The sequence below is a fragment of the Lepidochelys kempii genome, chromosome 7 (assembly GCF_965140265.1).
Source record: "Lepidochelys kempii isolate rLepKem1 chromosome 7, rLepKem1.hap2, whole genome shotgun sequence".
NCBI lineage: Eukaryota > Metazoa > Chordata > Testudines > Cheloniidae > Lepidochelys > Lepidochelys kempii.
In genome coordinates, this window is record NC_133262.1 from 24,063,783 (window position 1) to 24,081,182 (window position 17,400).

The 17,400-nt window shown below is 46.2% G+C and overlaps 1 protein-coding gene across 9 annotated transcripts in view; it reads right to left on the reverse strand.

The window, feature by feature from the left end:
• Positions 1-621: 621 nt before the first annotated feature.
• COL7A1 (collagen type VII alpha 1 chain) overlaps positions 622-17,400 on the reverse strand; it is a 133,504-nt gene continuing 116,725 nt past the window's right edge. For 7 of the 9 annotated variants that reach the window (XM_073351408.1, XM_073351407.1, XM_073351413.1 and 4 more), the window contains 2 exons: positions 13,757-13,936; positions 9,767-13,565 (listed from right to left, as the gene is read on the reverse strand). In XM_073351408.1, coding sequence (XP_073207509.1) covers positions 13,516-13,565; positions 13,757-13,936 — 230 coding nt within the window. In that variant the 3' untranslated portion in view covers positions 9,767-13,515. Of the gene's footprint in view, positions 857-4,296; positions 4,536-5,398; positions 5,488-9,766; positions 13,566-13,756; positions 13,937-17,400 lie in introns of those variants that run through there. The other 2 variants (XR_012159789.1, XR_012159788.1) reach the window with 2 other exon arrangements.

Consider the following 17,400-nt stretch of genomic DNA (forward strand, 5'->3'; position numbering starts at 1 on the left):
ACTCCCATTTCCTTGCATGTTCCTCCTCCTCCTCCTCTATAGTAGTGGCTGCTAGTAGACGTAACTAAGCTGTGCAACAAAGAGCCTGGGCATCTGTAGAAGCGGCTGAACAAAAAGAGGTGGTGCTGGCTCCATGTGAATAGCCAGCTTTCTGTGAACCACAGATCACAATGGGAGAATCCTTGTGCTAGACCACATCTGTGCTACAGAGATTTCCAAATTCAGCTGAATCTGACTGCTGTAGCTTTTCTGAATTGGAACGAGATTTATTTTCTGCGTCCAATTTGTGCCATGAGCTCTGCGTTGGCTGCTGCTTTGGCCCGCATCTGCTTAGCTTTGGCTAGGTCTATCAGGATTTTCAGGATATGGGTGGGGACATCAAGTGATAGGGAGAACTTGGTCCCAGGGCTGCTCTTTTTGACGATCATGGCTTTCTTGTGGCTGAGTGAAGGCAGCAAGGAAAGCGTCCTCTTGGCTGACTCCTCCAGTAATGCCCAACGTGTTTCCTTGTGGCTAGACCCAGCCTCGTCACCACTACTATGGCGACTTCCATTTGCTACTGAGAGGCCCTTAGCACCAAGCAGGTTCAGGATCTTGCTGTTTTCCATGGTTTCTCTGCTCACCGGGTTGTCTCTCTTCTCAGGGCCAGTTTGGTGAAAGTTTGTTTCAGCATCATAGATATTCTGAAGCATCTCACGCCCCATTTTCTTAGAGGCTCTTGCTGGAGCCCAGGACAGAATCAGGAAGCTCAGTAACACTAAGATTCTGTGGCAGGGCATCATCTAGGAAATCTGCAAATGAACATGCAGTGCACTTTCAGTAATGAGCAGGGGCCATTCCATGGAAAATCAACAGGCTGTGTACAGAAAGAAAGTGTCTTTACACATGTTATAGCTGCAAATCCTTGTCCCGTATCAGCCATGTAACATTCTGCAAAAGGGGGATTTTCTTTTAACTGACATTAACTTGTTTTGCTGCCAGCTGCACCCAAAATGTTTAGCAGCAGAGCAGTCACATTCTATCTGCATGCAGCTGGCAGGTGCATACTGTCTGGTTGTGCCTCAACAGATGCCTACTTGTTAGTGGTGAGTGAAGTGATTTGTGTGTGTTTTGTATATCGCTTTGTAAAGTGCATTGGGACCTCAGGAATAAAGGCACTAGAGCAATGTAAAATACCATGCAGGTAAGAAAGATATAGAAAGCCAAGGATGTGGTTGAGACAAGGCCCCTGCTCCATCTCTACATGTGCGGATTCCTGTCTGTTATGGGGGAAATCTTGGGGGAAGGTGCTCTTCAAAGCAGCTCTGTGGCTATTTTGTGTTGCTTCACCAGTGCAAAGCAGCTGGAGCTAAGGATCTGGCCCATTACCTACAACTTACATTGCTTCTCGTATAGTATGGAGAAAGGGGCGAAAAGCACCTTAGACAAATGGAGGGCCAAAAAATCATGTTTTGAGAATGACAAAGCCCAACATATTTAGGGCTGCAAATGAGTCCTTAGAGCTAGTGAGAAGTGCCGGGCACCCTGCGTCAATGGGTTGCAAATCCTCAGAGTTTGAGGGATACCTTTGGGTAAGTGGCTGGGGTTTTAAAAATATATTATTTCAAGTCTTTCTTCAAAATAAAGATTTGCCGTTTTTGTACCAAGATGTTTGATTGAGTTCATCTCTGCCGAAAGCTTGCCTAGCATTTCAAGGGAGTTTGAGGGACACTGATAGGGTGGAGGCAAATCCCTTTCAGTTTGCTGCCGTCTAGGAGGCAGGAATTAGCCTGTCTGTTTAATGTATGGTCACTGGGAATGCACTGATCTTCCTTTCCAGGTGGGAATGCTAGCAATGCCTAGGTCTGTCTGCATGGGAGTTGCTCACCACTGTTCTAGGTACATCCAGGCAAAATGCCCCTGCTTTGCTTCCAGACATGATAGGTGCATCCCAGATAGAACACACATACTGTCCTGCCCAGTGTACCAGGAACATCCAAGTAAAACACTTCTACTATGCTGGCAAACATACCAGGTATGCTCACATCTGGGATTTAGTCTGTTCATGGCCTAGGCCAAAAGTGACATAATCTGGGACTATCCCCTTAAACACAAATCTTATGGGGGACTAGTCCATCACCTCCCCCAGCTCCAAAGGGCAAACATTTTGCCCATTTAACACTTATTTTACAACTTTTATTTTCACCACAATCTTTTTAAAGGTTATTGGCTTGTTAATGGAGGAGACAGTTCCCTATTGTTTTTACGTATGTTGTTTAGGCAGTTAGTTCCTTTGCCCATTACTGATGCTTCCTCTTCTGACAAACCCCAGAATGCAGAGAACATCCCTCCCCCCACCCCCAAACAGACCTTTGGAAAGTCTTTTTCCTAGGCAGCCTCCGAGAATTTGCCAAAGTTATCTGCAATGATTTATTTCTAGGGGGAAAGGCAGAGAAATCCCTCCTCACTTCCAAACTGCCACCTCATTGTAAATGCTCTGTACCCGCCCACACTTTCCCCCAGCCACGGAACACCCTCTCCCCTTCCCCCACAGTTGACATTTTAATTTGTAGTTAGCGTGCAAGGTGCTATTTAGCCCAGTCTGCCTCCAGCCCTTTGTGGCCTCCTCCCATCAGCAATTTCACAGAGACCCTCCTGGGAATTTCTAGCCAAAGAGGGTTCGAAGCTTGATTTTTTGGCAGCATTAGAGAGGGGAGAATTGGAAGGTTCGCTGGTGAGGTGTATGCCACAACTTTACCTTTGGGCCCTAAATGCTGAGGAATGTAGTTAGGCTGGGCAGGACTTCTGGGATGAACGGGTTGGGGAGGTAATGGACAGTAAGGTAACATTTCAATGGATTGGGACATTCCAGTTACCATCCCTTTTCCTTGTGATGTTGTTAGCTGATCTTCATGGTATTTTTGCATTTTTTTTTTCCTGATTAAAATGTTAATTTCCTCTTGGTTTCATGCCCTTTATCTATTCCATTAGCCAAGGAAATAAGCTTGAAAAACCTTTTCAGATTGGATCATGTCAGTTTAGGGAATTTATCTCAGGGTGGCAAAATAACAAGCGGAAGGGGCTATTAGATATTTCCCATGACTAAAAACTTATGATCTTTCCTTTGAACATTAAATTGGAAATTAAAAATGCAAATCTAAAGATTTTTTTAGGCTCCCTTACCCTCATGCAATCTATTCTTGATACCCATTTCCCTATGATGCAATCATCTATGTTTTCTGGGGCACAACCTAACAGACTGGTTAACTAAGGCAACAAGAGATTAAGTAATTTACGTAAAATCATACGAGTCAGTGGCGGGAATAGAACTCAAGTCCTGTCTTCTAGGCACCTGCTATAACCACTGATCACAGTGTTTTGTATAGCCAAGTATAGAACCTGTCTCTTGATGTCCAGTCCCTTCTGTTCTAAACACCAGACCCCACTCCATACAAGTTAGTCACTTGTATCTCACAAGAAAGAGCTTAAATTGATCCTCCACAAACATAGCTACCCTCACCTTGAATTTCTCTAGTCATTGGCCCAGAACTACCCATGGCAGTTGCCACACATCCCCAAACTCATGTATCAGTCCCCCAAGTTTGAAAAAGAATTGAAGAGACCTTGTGCTATGGATGCAGCCATGGCCACACATATCATTGTATAAGTGATGGGATCAGGAAATATTCCAAAAAGGTGATTGCCTTATAAGCACCACATTGGGGAAAGATCACCTATCAGACTGACCTTCCCATCAAGACCTTTCCCTAATATCCAGGTTGCATTTGTTCTTCTTTTAACTTTAGTTCTTTATTCTTCATTTTAGCACCAGGGGGTCAGTGGGGTTAAATCTCCCTTGTGCTAGATTGTAATCCTGCAGGCATTTTTGTATCTTTAATTCTGTCACATTTTGCATAATTGGTTTTGCAGATTGAGTTCCCTCAATGTATCCTGTTCAGTCAGACACTCAAATCCCAGCACTGTTTTACTGAAGCTAGATGACTTGCTCGACTGTTAAGAATTCCTAGATCCCCAGGACAGGTTCGAACAAGTGGTTAGATGTCAGATTTCCATTTTCTGTATGGTCTCACGGGTACATTTGCCCAAGAAACAGGAGAAGGAGCTAAAAATCACATTTGCTGATTGTGTAAAACCAATTTCTCATAATCTCTCTCTCAATTCAATCTTAAGCATTTTAAATACATGGCAGGAGCCAGGTGCCAGAGACACAAATTAAAAGCATATATTCTCTCCCAGAGGATTATACTCTATCACTTAAATTAGACCCTTAATTTATTGTAAAGTTTGAAATCTCACCTTTCCCAGTAGAACCTTCTCCTGCCAGCCGTCTCCCGTTCAAATACAACTTTGTACAACGTCAACAAACTAGTCACACTCCACTGAAGTTAGCAGAGAGAATGGCTGAGTTAGGAGCCTCTTGCAAGTGCTGCCTCTGTGTAAGGGCAGCACACTCTCTTCATTCAGCTCCAGACTCCTGGGCTCTTATTGTCACCCCAGTGCTGTCTCCTCCTCCTCCTCCTCCTCCTGCCCTGAGGCTGGGTATGACATGGGGTGAAGACGGTGTTAATGAGAATTTTGCCTCAGTACAGATGAGATCATCTCAGAAGGGCAAGGGGGGCATGCTTGCCCCCTTCCCCGGCTCCCCAGCAGCACAATGAGAGTGTTTCAGGGTATTCTGGGAATGTGATGCAGCGGAGTATTAATTATTTCATGTTTGACTATCAAGATGATTTTTCCATTTAATTGAGCACTCCTGCTCCTATCATCCTTGTTTAATCATGTGAGGCGGGGGAAAAACACACATGCCAAAGCCTCAGGGAAGTATCAGTGACGCTTCTGGATAAGTGACAGTCTCAGACATCAAATATATATCATGCTGTAAAAGGTTTTCTGATTTTTAAATGTGCTGCTTTGGAGCCAGCAGCCTGGAGCCTCCTGGCTGCAGTGATGTTACTGTGATATGCTGGCAAGTGGTGCATATCACATCTCTGGGTGCTTATCCCTTGTAAGTAACAGTACTTTGCATGGCTATAGCATCTCAAAGCACTTTACAAACAATCCATTTACCCACACAACATGCCCCACCCCCCTTACATGGGTCTCATCTTCATTTGTTGATGGGGAAACTGAGGCCCAGAGAGGTGACAGGGCTTGCTGAGTGGGGCATGAGGACTCAGGAGTCATAGTCCCCAGTTCCCTGGTCTAATAATTATTAAGTCAAATTATTACTGCACTGGGCAGGAGACGGACTGGATAACCCAACAGGACTTTTCTAGCTCTTCTCTGGTTATTTGCACATTTCTAAGACACCTATCACTGTAATATGTAGGCACCATTATCTACGTTTAGAACAACAGGGCCTTCAAATTCCTATCCCCTCTCCACAGATTGCACTTACTGGCTCCTGAGCCGTTCAGCTGGCATAGTTAATTGCAGCAGCAGTGTTGCTGGGGCCCTTCCACAGCTTATTTGTCGGGCTGAAGTCTTCTGAAAGAGAGGAGTCTGTGAAGGTTGCAAGACTCATGCTTAGCTTGATTATTGGTGATGCAGAGTTTCACAGACAAGGGCCTCTACCAAAAACGCCAAGCTCTCATGAATTGAGACTTGCACTTGGTCAGCCACACATCATCCCCAGAGACCAATGCAATCACGGTTGGATATGTAGGGAGAGGTGTCTGTGAGTCAAGATACAGCCCAGAAAGACTTCAGAGAAAAGGGCTAGGAGCAGACACAAAATTGACTTGGAAGCCATCACAGAGCTTGGGTATGATGTGCCCTCATCTAGTCCTTATGCCTAGTGGGAGGAGTCTGCGTGCTGAAGCCCTGGCATTCCTAGGCAGCCTTCTGGGTCAGCCCAAGTTCAAGGTGAGTTCGTTAGCCCCCTAAGCAATGCTCTGTTTATCAGCTTTAGTGAGGAGGAAGGCTCAGATCAGCCTCTTTCACTGCTGAACTATGGATGGGGGAACGGACAACTGGGATCCTCCCTGCCAGTTACTGTATGAGCTTTAGGAGGGCACTTTACAAACAATACCACCACAGTCTGGCAAGGATAGAAAGCGGCTGGATGCCAGCCCCTGGCTTCTTATGTGAAATGAGTTGGTGTGTCTTCAGCCTAGTGTCAATTGGTGTTGCAGAATCACCACCACCACCACCAAGTTGGCATTAACTGGCACCTCTGTTAGCAGGCTCAGCCACCATCTGACCCCCAAAGAGCCCGTGTGACTGAACTCCCCTCTCACCACTAGAGGGGGCCCTGTTGAGGTTCAAGCTGAGACACACACACAGTGGTGGGGATAGATGGGGGAAGTTTGCCTTTTTGCTGCCCAAGCAAGTAAGCTATTCTTTTGATACGTGGGAATGAGTCTCTATCGCCATCAAGCCAGCACCATCCACTCCACCAGCAGAAATTCATATCCCCCCCGGCCCCAACCTATTTCAGCCTGCAGCCCTGCCTCCGCTGAGGTCAGCCAGTGAACACTGAGCACATCAGGAGCCCAGCAGAGGGTGAAGCCAGCTCCAGGGCATCAATTATGGGTAGGGCCCTACCAAATTCACAGTCCATTTTGGCCAAATTCAGGGTCATAGGACTTTAAAAATCATAAATTTCATGATTTCAGATATTTAAATCTGAACGTTCACGCTGTTGTAACTGGGAGGGGTCCTGACCCAACTCTGAAGGCAGCAGCGCATAAGGGTGGCATGGTATGGTATTGCTGACTGGCTACTGGTGGGGCGCCGCCTTCAGAGCTGAGCACCTGGCCAGCAGCCACTGCTCTCCGGCCACCCAGCTCTGAAGGCAGCGCAGTAGGAAGGGTGGCAATACCGTGACCCCCCCACAATAACCGTGCCACCCCACCAATCGTTTTTTTGGGTTGGGACCCTAGTTTGAAAAATGCTGGCCTCCCTCCTGAAATCAGTATCGTAGAGCGTAAAAACACACACAAGACCAGATCTCATGGGGAGACCAGATTTCACTGTCCAGGATGCATTTTTCACGGCCATGAATTTGGTAGGGCCCTAATTATGGGATGAGGCTGCTGACAGCAATCAGTCACAGTCACACTCATGCACAATGGGACAAAGCCAGTTGTGAATGAATGGATCTGCTTTGCCTGGCCAGTTACTCCTGCCACACGCACACGGGGGTCTTTGTTTGATGCTATTAATAACCGTGTTCTGCGGCTTAGGCCTGGCAGGCTTCGGGCTGTGTTAGGGACCACTGAACAGCGCCCAGGGCTCCCCACTCAGAGGCTGACTGGAAGTTGAGTTGATGGGATTGCAATGACGCATGCATTGGGATACCCCTTGCTGAGCCAGCTCTCGCCCAGGCCAGGCTGGAAGTGTGCCAGGCTCAGATATCCAGCAGCCAGAGTCACGCCCTAGGCCACACTGGGCAGAGATGGGTTATTTTTAGACATTTTCGGTTTAGTTTGGGTTTTGTTGAGTGGGGGCTGTGCCCAGCACGGGAGTGGAGTAGGGAGATGGTGGCTGCTAGAATGAGCCCAGTGCTGCTAGAATGAGTTGAGGTTGCATAGGACAGGCAGGTCCTTCGGTACAGTGGGTGCTAAAGCAGCAGGATCTGAGCCTCGGGTCCTGTGGAGTCTCCCTTTACTGGTAAACAAGTGCAAAGTGCTCTGACAGGACACGGAGCAAGAGACTCCTGCGTTATACTGCCATCTCTGATATTGCCCCCTTCTGTGGCTCTGGGCAAGTTACTTTCCCTTTCTATGCCTCGGTTTCCTCTTCTATAACAAGGGACAGCAGATACCTGTGGATGCCTCACAGTCGGGTGTTAGGGGCAATTTGTTCATGTCTGTAAAGTGCTCTGAAGATTAAGTCTACTATAGACTCAACCATTTGGTTGCAGAGTAAGCACTGCACAGAGGCCACGGAGTGGCTGGACTGGGGGAATTGTAGGGTAAGAGACCAGAACCTCACTCTGCTCCCATATGGGTTAAAGACTCTGCTGGAAGCACAGGGCAATGGGTGGATTCTTCCTTGGTGTGTCCAGGAACTGTTTGGGACCCTGTTTCATCCTTTGCACAGGCTGCTTTCCAGCTCTCCTCCCATTCTCAGTGCTGAGCCCAACACAGAAACCTGCCTCGTTGATGCCTCTCACCTCTGCAGGTAATAGAGAATCTTGTGTTGTCGCTTACAGGGTCTGTCATGGTCCTATGGCTTTCATTGTTGGCCTTTAGCGAGGGCTGGATTCATTTATGTACCAACAGCCTGTCCTGCTTTACTAGCTGAAGCCACAAAGAGGGCAGGAGAAACAATGCAGGGAACAGAGGCCTTCCTTATCAAGTGAAATCTGCCTGCCAGCTCGTCAGAGCAGCTGAAATTAGACTGAAGGCATGGATTCATATAAAGCATCGGGAACATTATGCAGAGCCACAATCGCAGTGACACAGCATGTGCTGGACACATTAGCATTGTAGCTCTCATGCCCTAGCCCTTGCTGATGACTAAGTTGCTGATGCGGGCAGAGTGTCACCCAGGAAGTCACATGCTTGGTCATGTGAGTGAGGTGCGCAGCACTGCTGAGTGGGGCCAGAGCGCAATACTAACCTTAGTGGGCTAGTTTCTGTAATTAGCTGGCTGCGACTGTAAAGACACGCCAAAGAGGCAGAAATGACCATCATCCACTCGACAGTTTGCTGGGTGAATGTCATTTGGCATGGCACCCGCTCTGGATTCCTCAGCAATAAACCCCACATGACAAGGGTCATGTCCTCACAGCCTTGGGGCCAAAGTGTGTGCACCAGGGAGGAGGTTACCAAGTGCAGCCTTCTCGGAGCTGCAGCGAAAGACCCTGCTTTTGCTCAGAAGATAAGACTGCACGAGTCTCACTACTGACTGCACCCTGGGCACCAGAAAATGAGTGGGGAGAGCTGGCACATTTTTCTGTTATTGTAGGGTTGCTCCCAGATGCTAGACTGCATTTACTGGTCAGTTATTGAAGGGAAAATTGCAAGAGTTGGATCATCTTAGTAGAGTTGCATGTGAGCACCAGGCACTTATGTTGGTTTGCTATCATCAGGTCACTTATGAGTCATGGCTTTTTATATAACAAGGAAAAAACAAATTTAAGTTTGTTTTTTTCAAAGAAATAAAAACAGAGCAACAAAGATTTAGATGGACTTTGTAAACAGACTTAAGAACAAAGATTAGGCGTATTTTGGGCCAACAAAACTTCAGTGGTTACTCTTTCAAAAATAATTTCAGCCTTGGTGAAAGGCCTTGAAAGAGAGCAGATCCTCTCCCATTTAGTTAACTTAAAATGGGGATGCTCGCCAGCAAAATGGACAATTAGCATTTGATTCTGGTGCTGTAATGCCCACTCCCTGGCCTGGGCATACTCCATGGAACTCTGAGGGATGACAGGCTATGTCGATCATTTCATTGCAGCTGACTGATGACAAGTGTATACTCCTGAACCCAGACAGATGGGTTTTGCTTCTTTTCAGCCAGTCGCAGTAGCAAGTTTAGGCTTGTGCATCAAATTGGGAACAATCCTCACATACTCTCTGTGGGGCTCTTTAATGGCAGCTGAGAGTCTTGGCACCAACTTGCTCCTCTCTATTAGAGGCCAGAAAGCAAAAGGGCTGGATAAAGTGATGGAGAGAGACACAAACATTTCTAAAGGCCCCAAAATTCCAGTAAGTGAAAAGTGCAGATACAGTGTGACGTAGCGATGAGCAAGAGGTTCTGGGGTGGGTAGGGAGAGGCACAGCATTAACAGACAGACTGGTAAGCCCAACAGAAATGAGGTATCACAAACTTTTATTTGCCAGATTTTGAGTTTTTGCACCATGTCACGAGAGGCACTTGACAGAAAAACAACAACCAAACATGACTTGCATCTAGATTCTGCAGGACCAGTTCAACATCAGGCTCAAGGACAAGCCTTGTACAGTGTGTACCTGAGCAACTGGAGTGACACAATGTAACACGCTCTGGATGGTGCTGCGAGCTGCCTGCTTTGCTTACATCGCAAGCAGATTGAGCAGCTACAAAAGCAACAGAGGGTGGGAGGCTGCGATTGTAGTGACCCTTCTCTGAATCTATCCAGACAAATCTTCCTAAAGTCACTGCCAGGCAGGGTGGTATTTTTGCCTCTTTCACAGCTGTTGAGAGGTGACACGGAAGTGAAACTTACCACTGGATGCTGACAAACACGTCCCCAAAAAAGATGCAGGGAACATGCTGATAAGTTAAGTTTATCTTTAGTAATGATCTACAGCAAGGCCACGCGGGCCCAGATGTAAGGAGGATGGTGGTTCTCCATTTCCAAGGGACCTTTATGGAAAAGCTGTAAGATTGTGCAAGAACGACAATGGAAACATTGCACAGTGCTGGATACCTGTGAAAGCACTGGGCACTGACTCAGGCATCCCACGGGAGTGAGCAATCCATGCAGGCTGGGAGAAGGTCTGTCCTCAACCGAGTCAGATGTTTTAGTGCCCATTACTGTAACAGGGGGCTTCTCACTCACACCCATGCTTTGAAGATCTAAGCCTGACAACTTCAGAGGAAGTTGCTGGAAGCATCACAGCACAATTCCGGCCAGCTGGGCAGGTGACATGACACGTCAGCAACTCTAAGATATTGCCGATTACTTAGGGCTGCGTCAGGAGCCAAGACCTCAGAACTGTACTCTCTTATTAAAAGAATATCACAAATAATGCCCTCACCAAGCCAATTGGTATTAGCATCACTAGGGTATATGGGCCATTACCAGAAAACACAGTAGTAGTAGTCGTCTTTAGAGAGGATCTGAACTGTAATCAAAATGGAGATCTACAGTCAATGCACTGAGATCACAACAGTGCTGCACACACACACATCTTCCCAGGCATAGTTCTTACTTTGTACTGTTCAACAGCAAGTCTCTCCCGCCACACGAAGCCAGGCACTTGAAACACCAGTCACATTTCCCTCAGCTACACCTGTTGCAAGCCACGCCACAGGAACATGACCCGATGACTACAGAAACAATCTTTTAGAGCCACAATGTGGCTCCCTAACTTCTGTCCAGCCAGTGAAATCTCTCTGTGCCTGTGTCTTAGCCCAGGATGTTTCCTCACTAGCGATCATTACAATAACTGCATCAGATTCAAATTACCGCAACTTTAAATGACACCTCCTTTGCATTCAGACACACAGACACATGTTGTATACATATATACACACACACACACTGCAGCAATATATAGATATCATATATACACCCACCCATTGGCATGGTTTCAGATGTGACGGTTACCCTCATTTCCCTTTTCAGAACAGCTGTGTAAAGATGGGAGGTTTGTATTGGCACTTTACATAACTGAAAGAGAGTGCGAGTATGTCCAACTGTGGGCACAGTGTTTTGGGTGGGGAAAAGGGCAATGGTATAAAACCGGGATTGCAAACAGTCTTTACAAAGCTTTTTAAAATGCCGTATGATGGCAGGAACTTACAAGAGCATAGCACCATCCTCAGTGTTTCCCTGATTATTCTCATAACAAGGTTCAGCACCACTGGGTTAAAGAAAAGCATTGTTAAAATGGGTGTGGATCAATGTGCATCATACAGACAAATCCACACACACACGTAGACTTAAACACGCTCTGGCCTTTGTTTAGGTTTCTCCCAGTGCTGTCACTCTTGCTTGAGAATATTGGTTACTGTTCAGGATTAAGGTGAAACTTTTTCAAATGAAATTTATTTTGGGCGGAGGCGGGGAATGTTTCCTTTAACGGGTCTGTTGCTCTTTCACAGCTGCCTATGCCTCCCCCAGTGGCATAACAAGCACAGACGTTACAGCCTTTACCGCTGTGAAGCCCCCGCCTGGAACCTGAGAGGTTAAGTCAATTAGTAATTAAATAAAAATCATGATTTTCCAAATCCCAAGTCTCTACATGATGTCAACTTTGCAAATGGTCCCGACTAGAGTTTTTCTGGAATCCAAAATTAAATTTTTTCAACATCCTGATTTCTTTTCTTTAATCGGAGGTCTTGGATATTCCCAGGGACCTCTGTAAAATCACCTTTGCCTGGGTACAAAATTGCACTGGCGGTCCAGGCCAGGTGTGAATTGCATTTCCCAGCTGTTTTATACCAACTGAATGTTTGCAGGCATCAAGCAGTACACAGTGCAGGGGAGCAGCGCACGGGAGATGTAGCTAACATCCAGGATTTGGTGGAGGCCAGCAGGAAAGTGCCTTGAACAAGCCCCACCCATCACCCTTAGTTACTATAAAATGGTTTGTTTTGATGATGGCGAATGGAGTGTGCAAACAGTCTGGTCCTACCGGAGCATGGAGGTCTGAGATACCAACCAGGTCCTTTCCTTTGGCAAATGCTGTTCTGGAGCAGAACAGATTTCTTGGGGATCCAGAGGGAAATGCATGGACCAGGAGAGAGAGGCTGATCTCCGCTGCCAAGCCGTAAGCCACATTTTGCTATTTGCCACGTGCTTGTCTGTGAGGGCTTCTGAGCATGGAGCTAAGAGAAGAGTTATGCTGAGAATGGTGGAATTGCCTAGAGAGAAGGTCCCTTCTGGCTCAGGCTCTCGCTGGGGCTCGAGGAGAACTGACACCTGGCCAGTTTCTTCCAAGCCATGAGATCACATCTCTAAGATTCAAGGGCTGCCCAACTGGGTTGTGTTTCCTCCTCTCTGATACAGTCCAATTGCCTGGGATATGCCAGGAGAGGAGGGCAGCCTGTATGTTCTGTTCCTTTGGCAGCCCCAAGGGCGGAATTGCCAACAGCCCAACGAGTCCCCCCAAAAGACAAACAGCAAGAGAAAAGAAAGCACAACGCTACAAACCACGAAGAAGTATTTCCAGTGCCTGGGGGATGGGAGGGGACAGTTTCCAGGCAGAAACCAAGAAGATTTTATCCTTTGGAGAATTGACATCATGCAAACTTTGGCACTGAATCCAGGGGCTTTGTGCCTTTATGCTGCCATTCACAGCTGTGCTCACTGAGTGAGTGGGTCGCCAATTCCACAGGAGCAGTTTGGCTAGGAGACAGTCAAGCTGGCTAGTCCATTTCACAAGCAGTGGCCCACAGGCCTGTGAACCAGAAATAAAGCAAGTGGCAATACGAACAGGTTTGGTCTGGCTAATGCATTCTGTGTGTTCTTAGTCAGCATCAAATAAATTAAAAAGCTCTAATTCAGAACTGTTGGCTTTTTAAAGAGGTTACAGCTATTTTTTTCCATTTGATAAAAATTTCACCTTAATTTAAAAATAATAAAAAAAAGTAAAACCACGAGCAACACAAATACTCATTATGAAATAGCACCAGGTCTCTGCTCCGGCAAGCTGGCATGCGGGGCAATGCTGCAGGGAGCAGAGATGGCAACAAGGAGAGTCTCAGACCAAACACACCATGTGTGGCCAGGACCTGGGGCAGGCCCAGGGTAGGTTCCCCTGTAAGAGTCTTTCACTCAGAGGGCAGGTGGGGTCTTCTCTCCCTTTGGTCAGTTTCCCCCCGGACGGGAAAACCCCACTAAAACAGGGCAGTTTATGCATTCCTCTTTCCATCAGACGTGTTGTCAGCAGCAATTTGGACATCTGCAGAAAAAGAGGAAAGGGTGGTGAAAGCAGACGACTGGGAGTCAGGACCCCTACACCCCAGCATCTAGACACACTGGTGTTACAGCCTGCCCGTTTTCACCGACATTCTGGGCTGAATCAGCACAAAGGGACATTTACTGTCCTAGATTTATTGGCAATGGAGAGGAGCGGCACTGCTGGTCCCCTACCTGAATCTGCCTGGTGCCTGCATTGGAGATCACAGTCCTCCTTGGTGTAGAAACGGTTGAGGTTCCCCCTGCAGCCGCTGTAGATGAAAGGCCGGCACTCTGCCACTTTTTGGTTATAATACCACCTGAGTGTGAATCTGCTGCAGTCTCCCTCGTCCAGGGGCAAGCTGCATGGGTCAGCTGGGAGGGGAAAAAAGTGAACAGAGTTGCTGGTTAGGTTCCCTGGGGCTGAGGGAAAAAAGAGATCAATGCTTAAAAATCTGCTCTGACATCATACCTAGCAAAACATCATCAGAAGACATTAGGATGCCTCTTGCCCTTCAGAACCCAAGGCGAACCCCCAGTAAGGTACCGCTAGAGAGAAATGGAAAGGAGCCAGATGGGATTGGCAGTTTTATATGTGAATGGAAGACACTTAAACATTTTGCATTGGTCAGACCTCTGTGGAAAGGAAAACGGAGGCATACCACCTCACTGATTTAATGGCTGAATGCCAAACTGATTCAACTCTGGAAAGCAATGGTATCTGCACTGTGTTCACACCCGCTGAAAGGGAAGACGTGTTGTCTGTGCTGCAAAACCACAATGTATTTTCTAACAAGCCACGAAAGTCACCCTTGGCTGACTCAAAATCATTACAGAAAGACCACAGCCACCTCCCAGCAGAGCTACAGGGCCACTGGCAAGGTTCAGGAACAAACTTGTACAGAAATACAAAGCATGTTAGACCTGGGAGTAATTAAAGAGTCTGACAGCTTTTGGGTACCACCTGTGGTCTTGGTCCCTAAGAAAGATATCACTGTAAGGTTTTGTGTTGATTACAGATAACTCAGGGTGGGCACAGTACTAGATGCTTATCCTATGTCTAGAATAGGTGATATGCTAGATATCTTAAGCAAAGCTAAAAGATCTCAGCTTTTTTGATTTGGCAGAGATTATTGAAATATTCCCTTAAATGAGGCTGCACAGAAGAACGCCACTTTCATCACTGACAGGGCTCTCTGAGTTCACAATGTTACCATTTGGGATAATTAATGCAGGGGCCACCTTTCAGAGGCTTTCAGCCAAGTGTTAAATGGTTCAGAGGTTTGCAAGGGCCTATGTCAATGACATTGCAGTGTTTGGCAACATTTGTGCTGAACACAAAAAACACTTACAAATGGTGCTGCCAAAGCTCAAAAAGGGAGGTCTACCCATAAAAGCCTCTTAAGTGTCAAATTGGAGCAGCCAGAGTTCCTTATTTGGGACACTGGGTAGGGAGAAGACAAATATCTCCTGAACCCTTGAAAGTTGAAACCACAGTAAATTGGTCTGTACCCAAACCAAAAAACAGGTTCAATCTTTCATAGGTCTGGTAAACTATTACAGAAGGTTTGTGTATCTGCAATCACAGGCCTATGTAAAAAGACAAAGCCTAACAAAGTTGTATGGACAAAGGCAGGTAAGAGAATTTTGATCAGCTAAAGAAAGTCTTGTCTGAAAAAGCCCCTTCTAGCTAGTCCAGATTTTGATAAAATGTTTGAACTGTGCACAGATGCATCAGACCCTGGGTTAAGGCCTATCCTGATGCAGACAGGGTAAACAACAAGAAACACCCCATTGCTTTCTTAAGCAAGAAATTATTCTGTCATAAAGAAAGTATGTTATGCAATTGTGTGAACAGTCAAGCAGTTTAGGCCCTATCTTCTTAACAGGAAGTTCAGAGTTTTAAGGAATCATTATCTGTTGATCTGGTTAAACAAAATTAAGGCTCAAATTCCAAGCTTCTGCACTAGAGATTTATACTACAAGAACTTGATATGAAGATTGTGCATACCAAGGGAGAAGAAAACATGGTGGTAGATGCCCTGTCCGGGAAAGAGGGCCCTGACCTGCTGCCTCCAGGTCAGCCAGTGGCTAACCCTACTGCAGCTTTGTAAGGATGGAGGTCTGATGAAATACACCCCTGTATTCACACCCTATGCACTATTGTAATCATCTTTGTATAAGGTATGCCTTGTAAGGTATCATTTCAAAACTCAATTTGCTGGTCAGTACTGTCCAGATAAAATATGTGTGGAAACACTGTATGTGAAGTTGTAAGTGTTACACTACACCCTATATTTGTCATAGTAATATTATGATGATACGATTATGGCATAATTATGATGCATTTTGTAAAAGATGGGTCATGTAAGGTGTCATTGGAAAAGTTATAATTTGCTGGTTATGATTATCCTATTTGTATGCATGTATCATTTTTGTATCTGAAGTGATGAATACTGACTATGGATCCGAATTTCAAATGGGATTACTCTGGAAGACACCCACAGCCAGCCTTTCAGGTACAACAATGAAGAAACATGACAGTTAATAGGTCATCAGCAAAGACAATGGGCTGTGGAATAGCTTAACCTTCCTGTGGATGTTTCAGCCAACCTGTAAGTAATGGCTGCTATGACTCTGCAAGGGCATGTGACCAGACCACATTTCTCTAGACTCCATTTTGGGTGCCTGTATTTTTCCACAAACTGGGCTGGGAACTGTTTTTGGCACAAAGGGTTCCTGCCATATGGAATAGCTATATAAGGCAGGGAGTGACATCATCTGTTGTTCTTCACTCCCCCACAACTCAATACCTGAGAGAAGCTCCAAAAGAAAAGGACTTGGAGCGGGGGTGGGGATCCCACGCTGCAAAGCAAGTGCAGCTTGTGCCTTGAGAATCTGTAAGACTGCTTGTATCATCAGTCAAGGTGAGAAATTGTTAATTCAAATCCTATTCTTCTAGTATGTTAATCTTAATTTGCTATAATTTATACGCACTTAAAATCTATCTTTTTGTAGTTAATAAACTTGTTTTATATTTTAACCTAAACCAGTGTGCCTTTAAGTGTCTGGGGAAAAACCTCCGCTTAGTTACCACAAGTGTGCATACTCCTCTCCCTACTGAGTGAGAGGCGAACTGAGTGAGAGGCGAACTGAGTAATAAATTCATATTGGTCGGGATTTTGGTCTGGGCAGAACAGCTCCTTCGTTCGAGGCTGGGAGAAATCTTGGCTGTAGCCTTTCTATTGTTGGTTCATGCAATGGCTGGTCAAAGCCTGCATGTAACTGCGGCTGGGTGTGTCCCTGCCTGTGGAAGTGTAAGACCCGGAGTTGTCTAGAGCTTGTCACAGCAGCAGTGTGAGAGGGAGCCCAGGCTGATCAGTCAGAGGGCTCAGTGGTACCCCAGTTCCAGGTGGCACTCTGGGGGGAACCCATCACAATAAGGTTCCCCTGTATCATGTTAAGAGTGCATGTTCAAGACCCACGTAGCAGCAAACTGGTCAAACAGGCCTGCTGGGAACAAATAAGTGTATGTTTGCCTTAATTTGCATTTAAGCAGTAAACAGAGTCATCAAGCAGGAAGGGAAAACAAAGGAAGCTTAAACATATAGGAAAAACAGCAGGGAACATCCTGCCCCACAGATGCCGTCTCCTACTTCTCACCTGGAAAATGTTTTTCAAGAGAGGGACAAACTATAAAAAGAAGGGTCAAACACCCCAGGACACCACCTCTTTCTCTCTCCCTCCGTCTGTCTCTAGCATTGCTCCTAAGATGACCAAAAAAACCAGCTGTTGGACTCTGGGGGTGGGGCATGTTAACATTGCTGGAAGCATGTGGT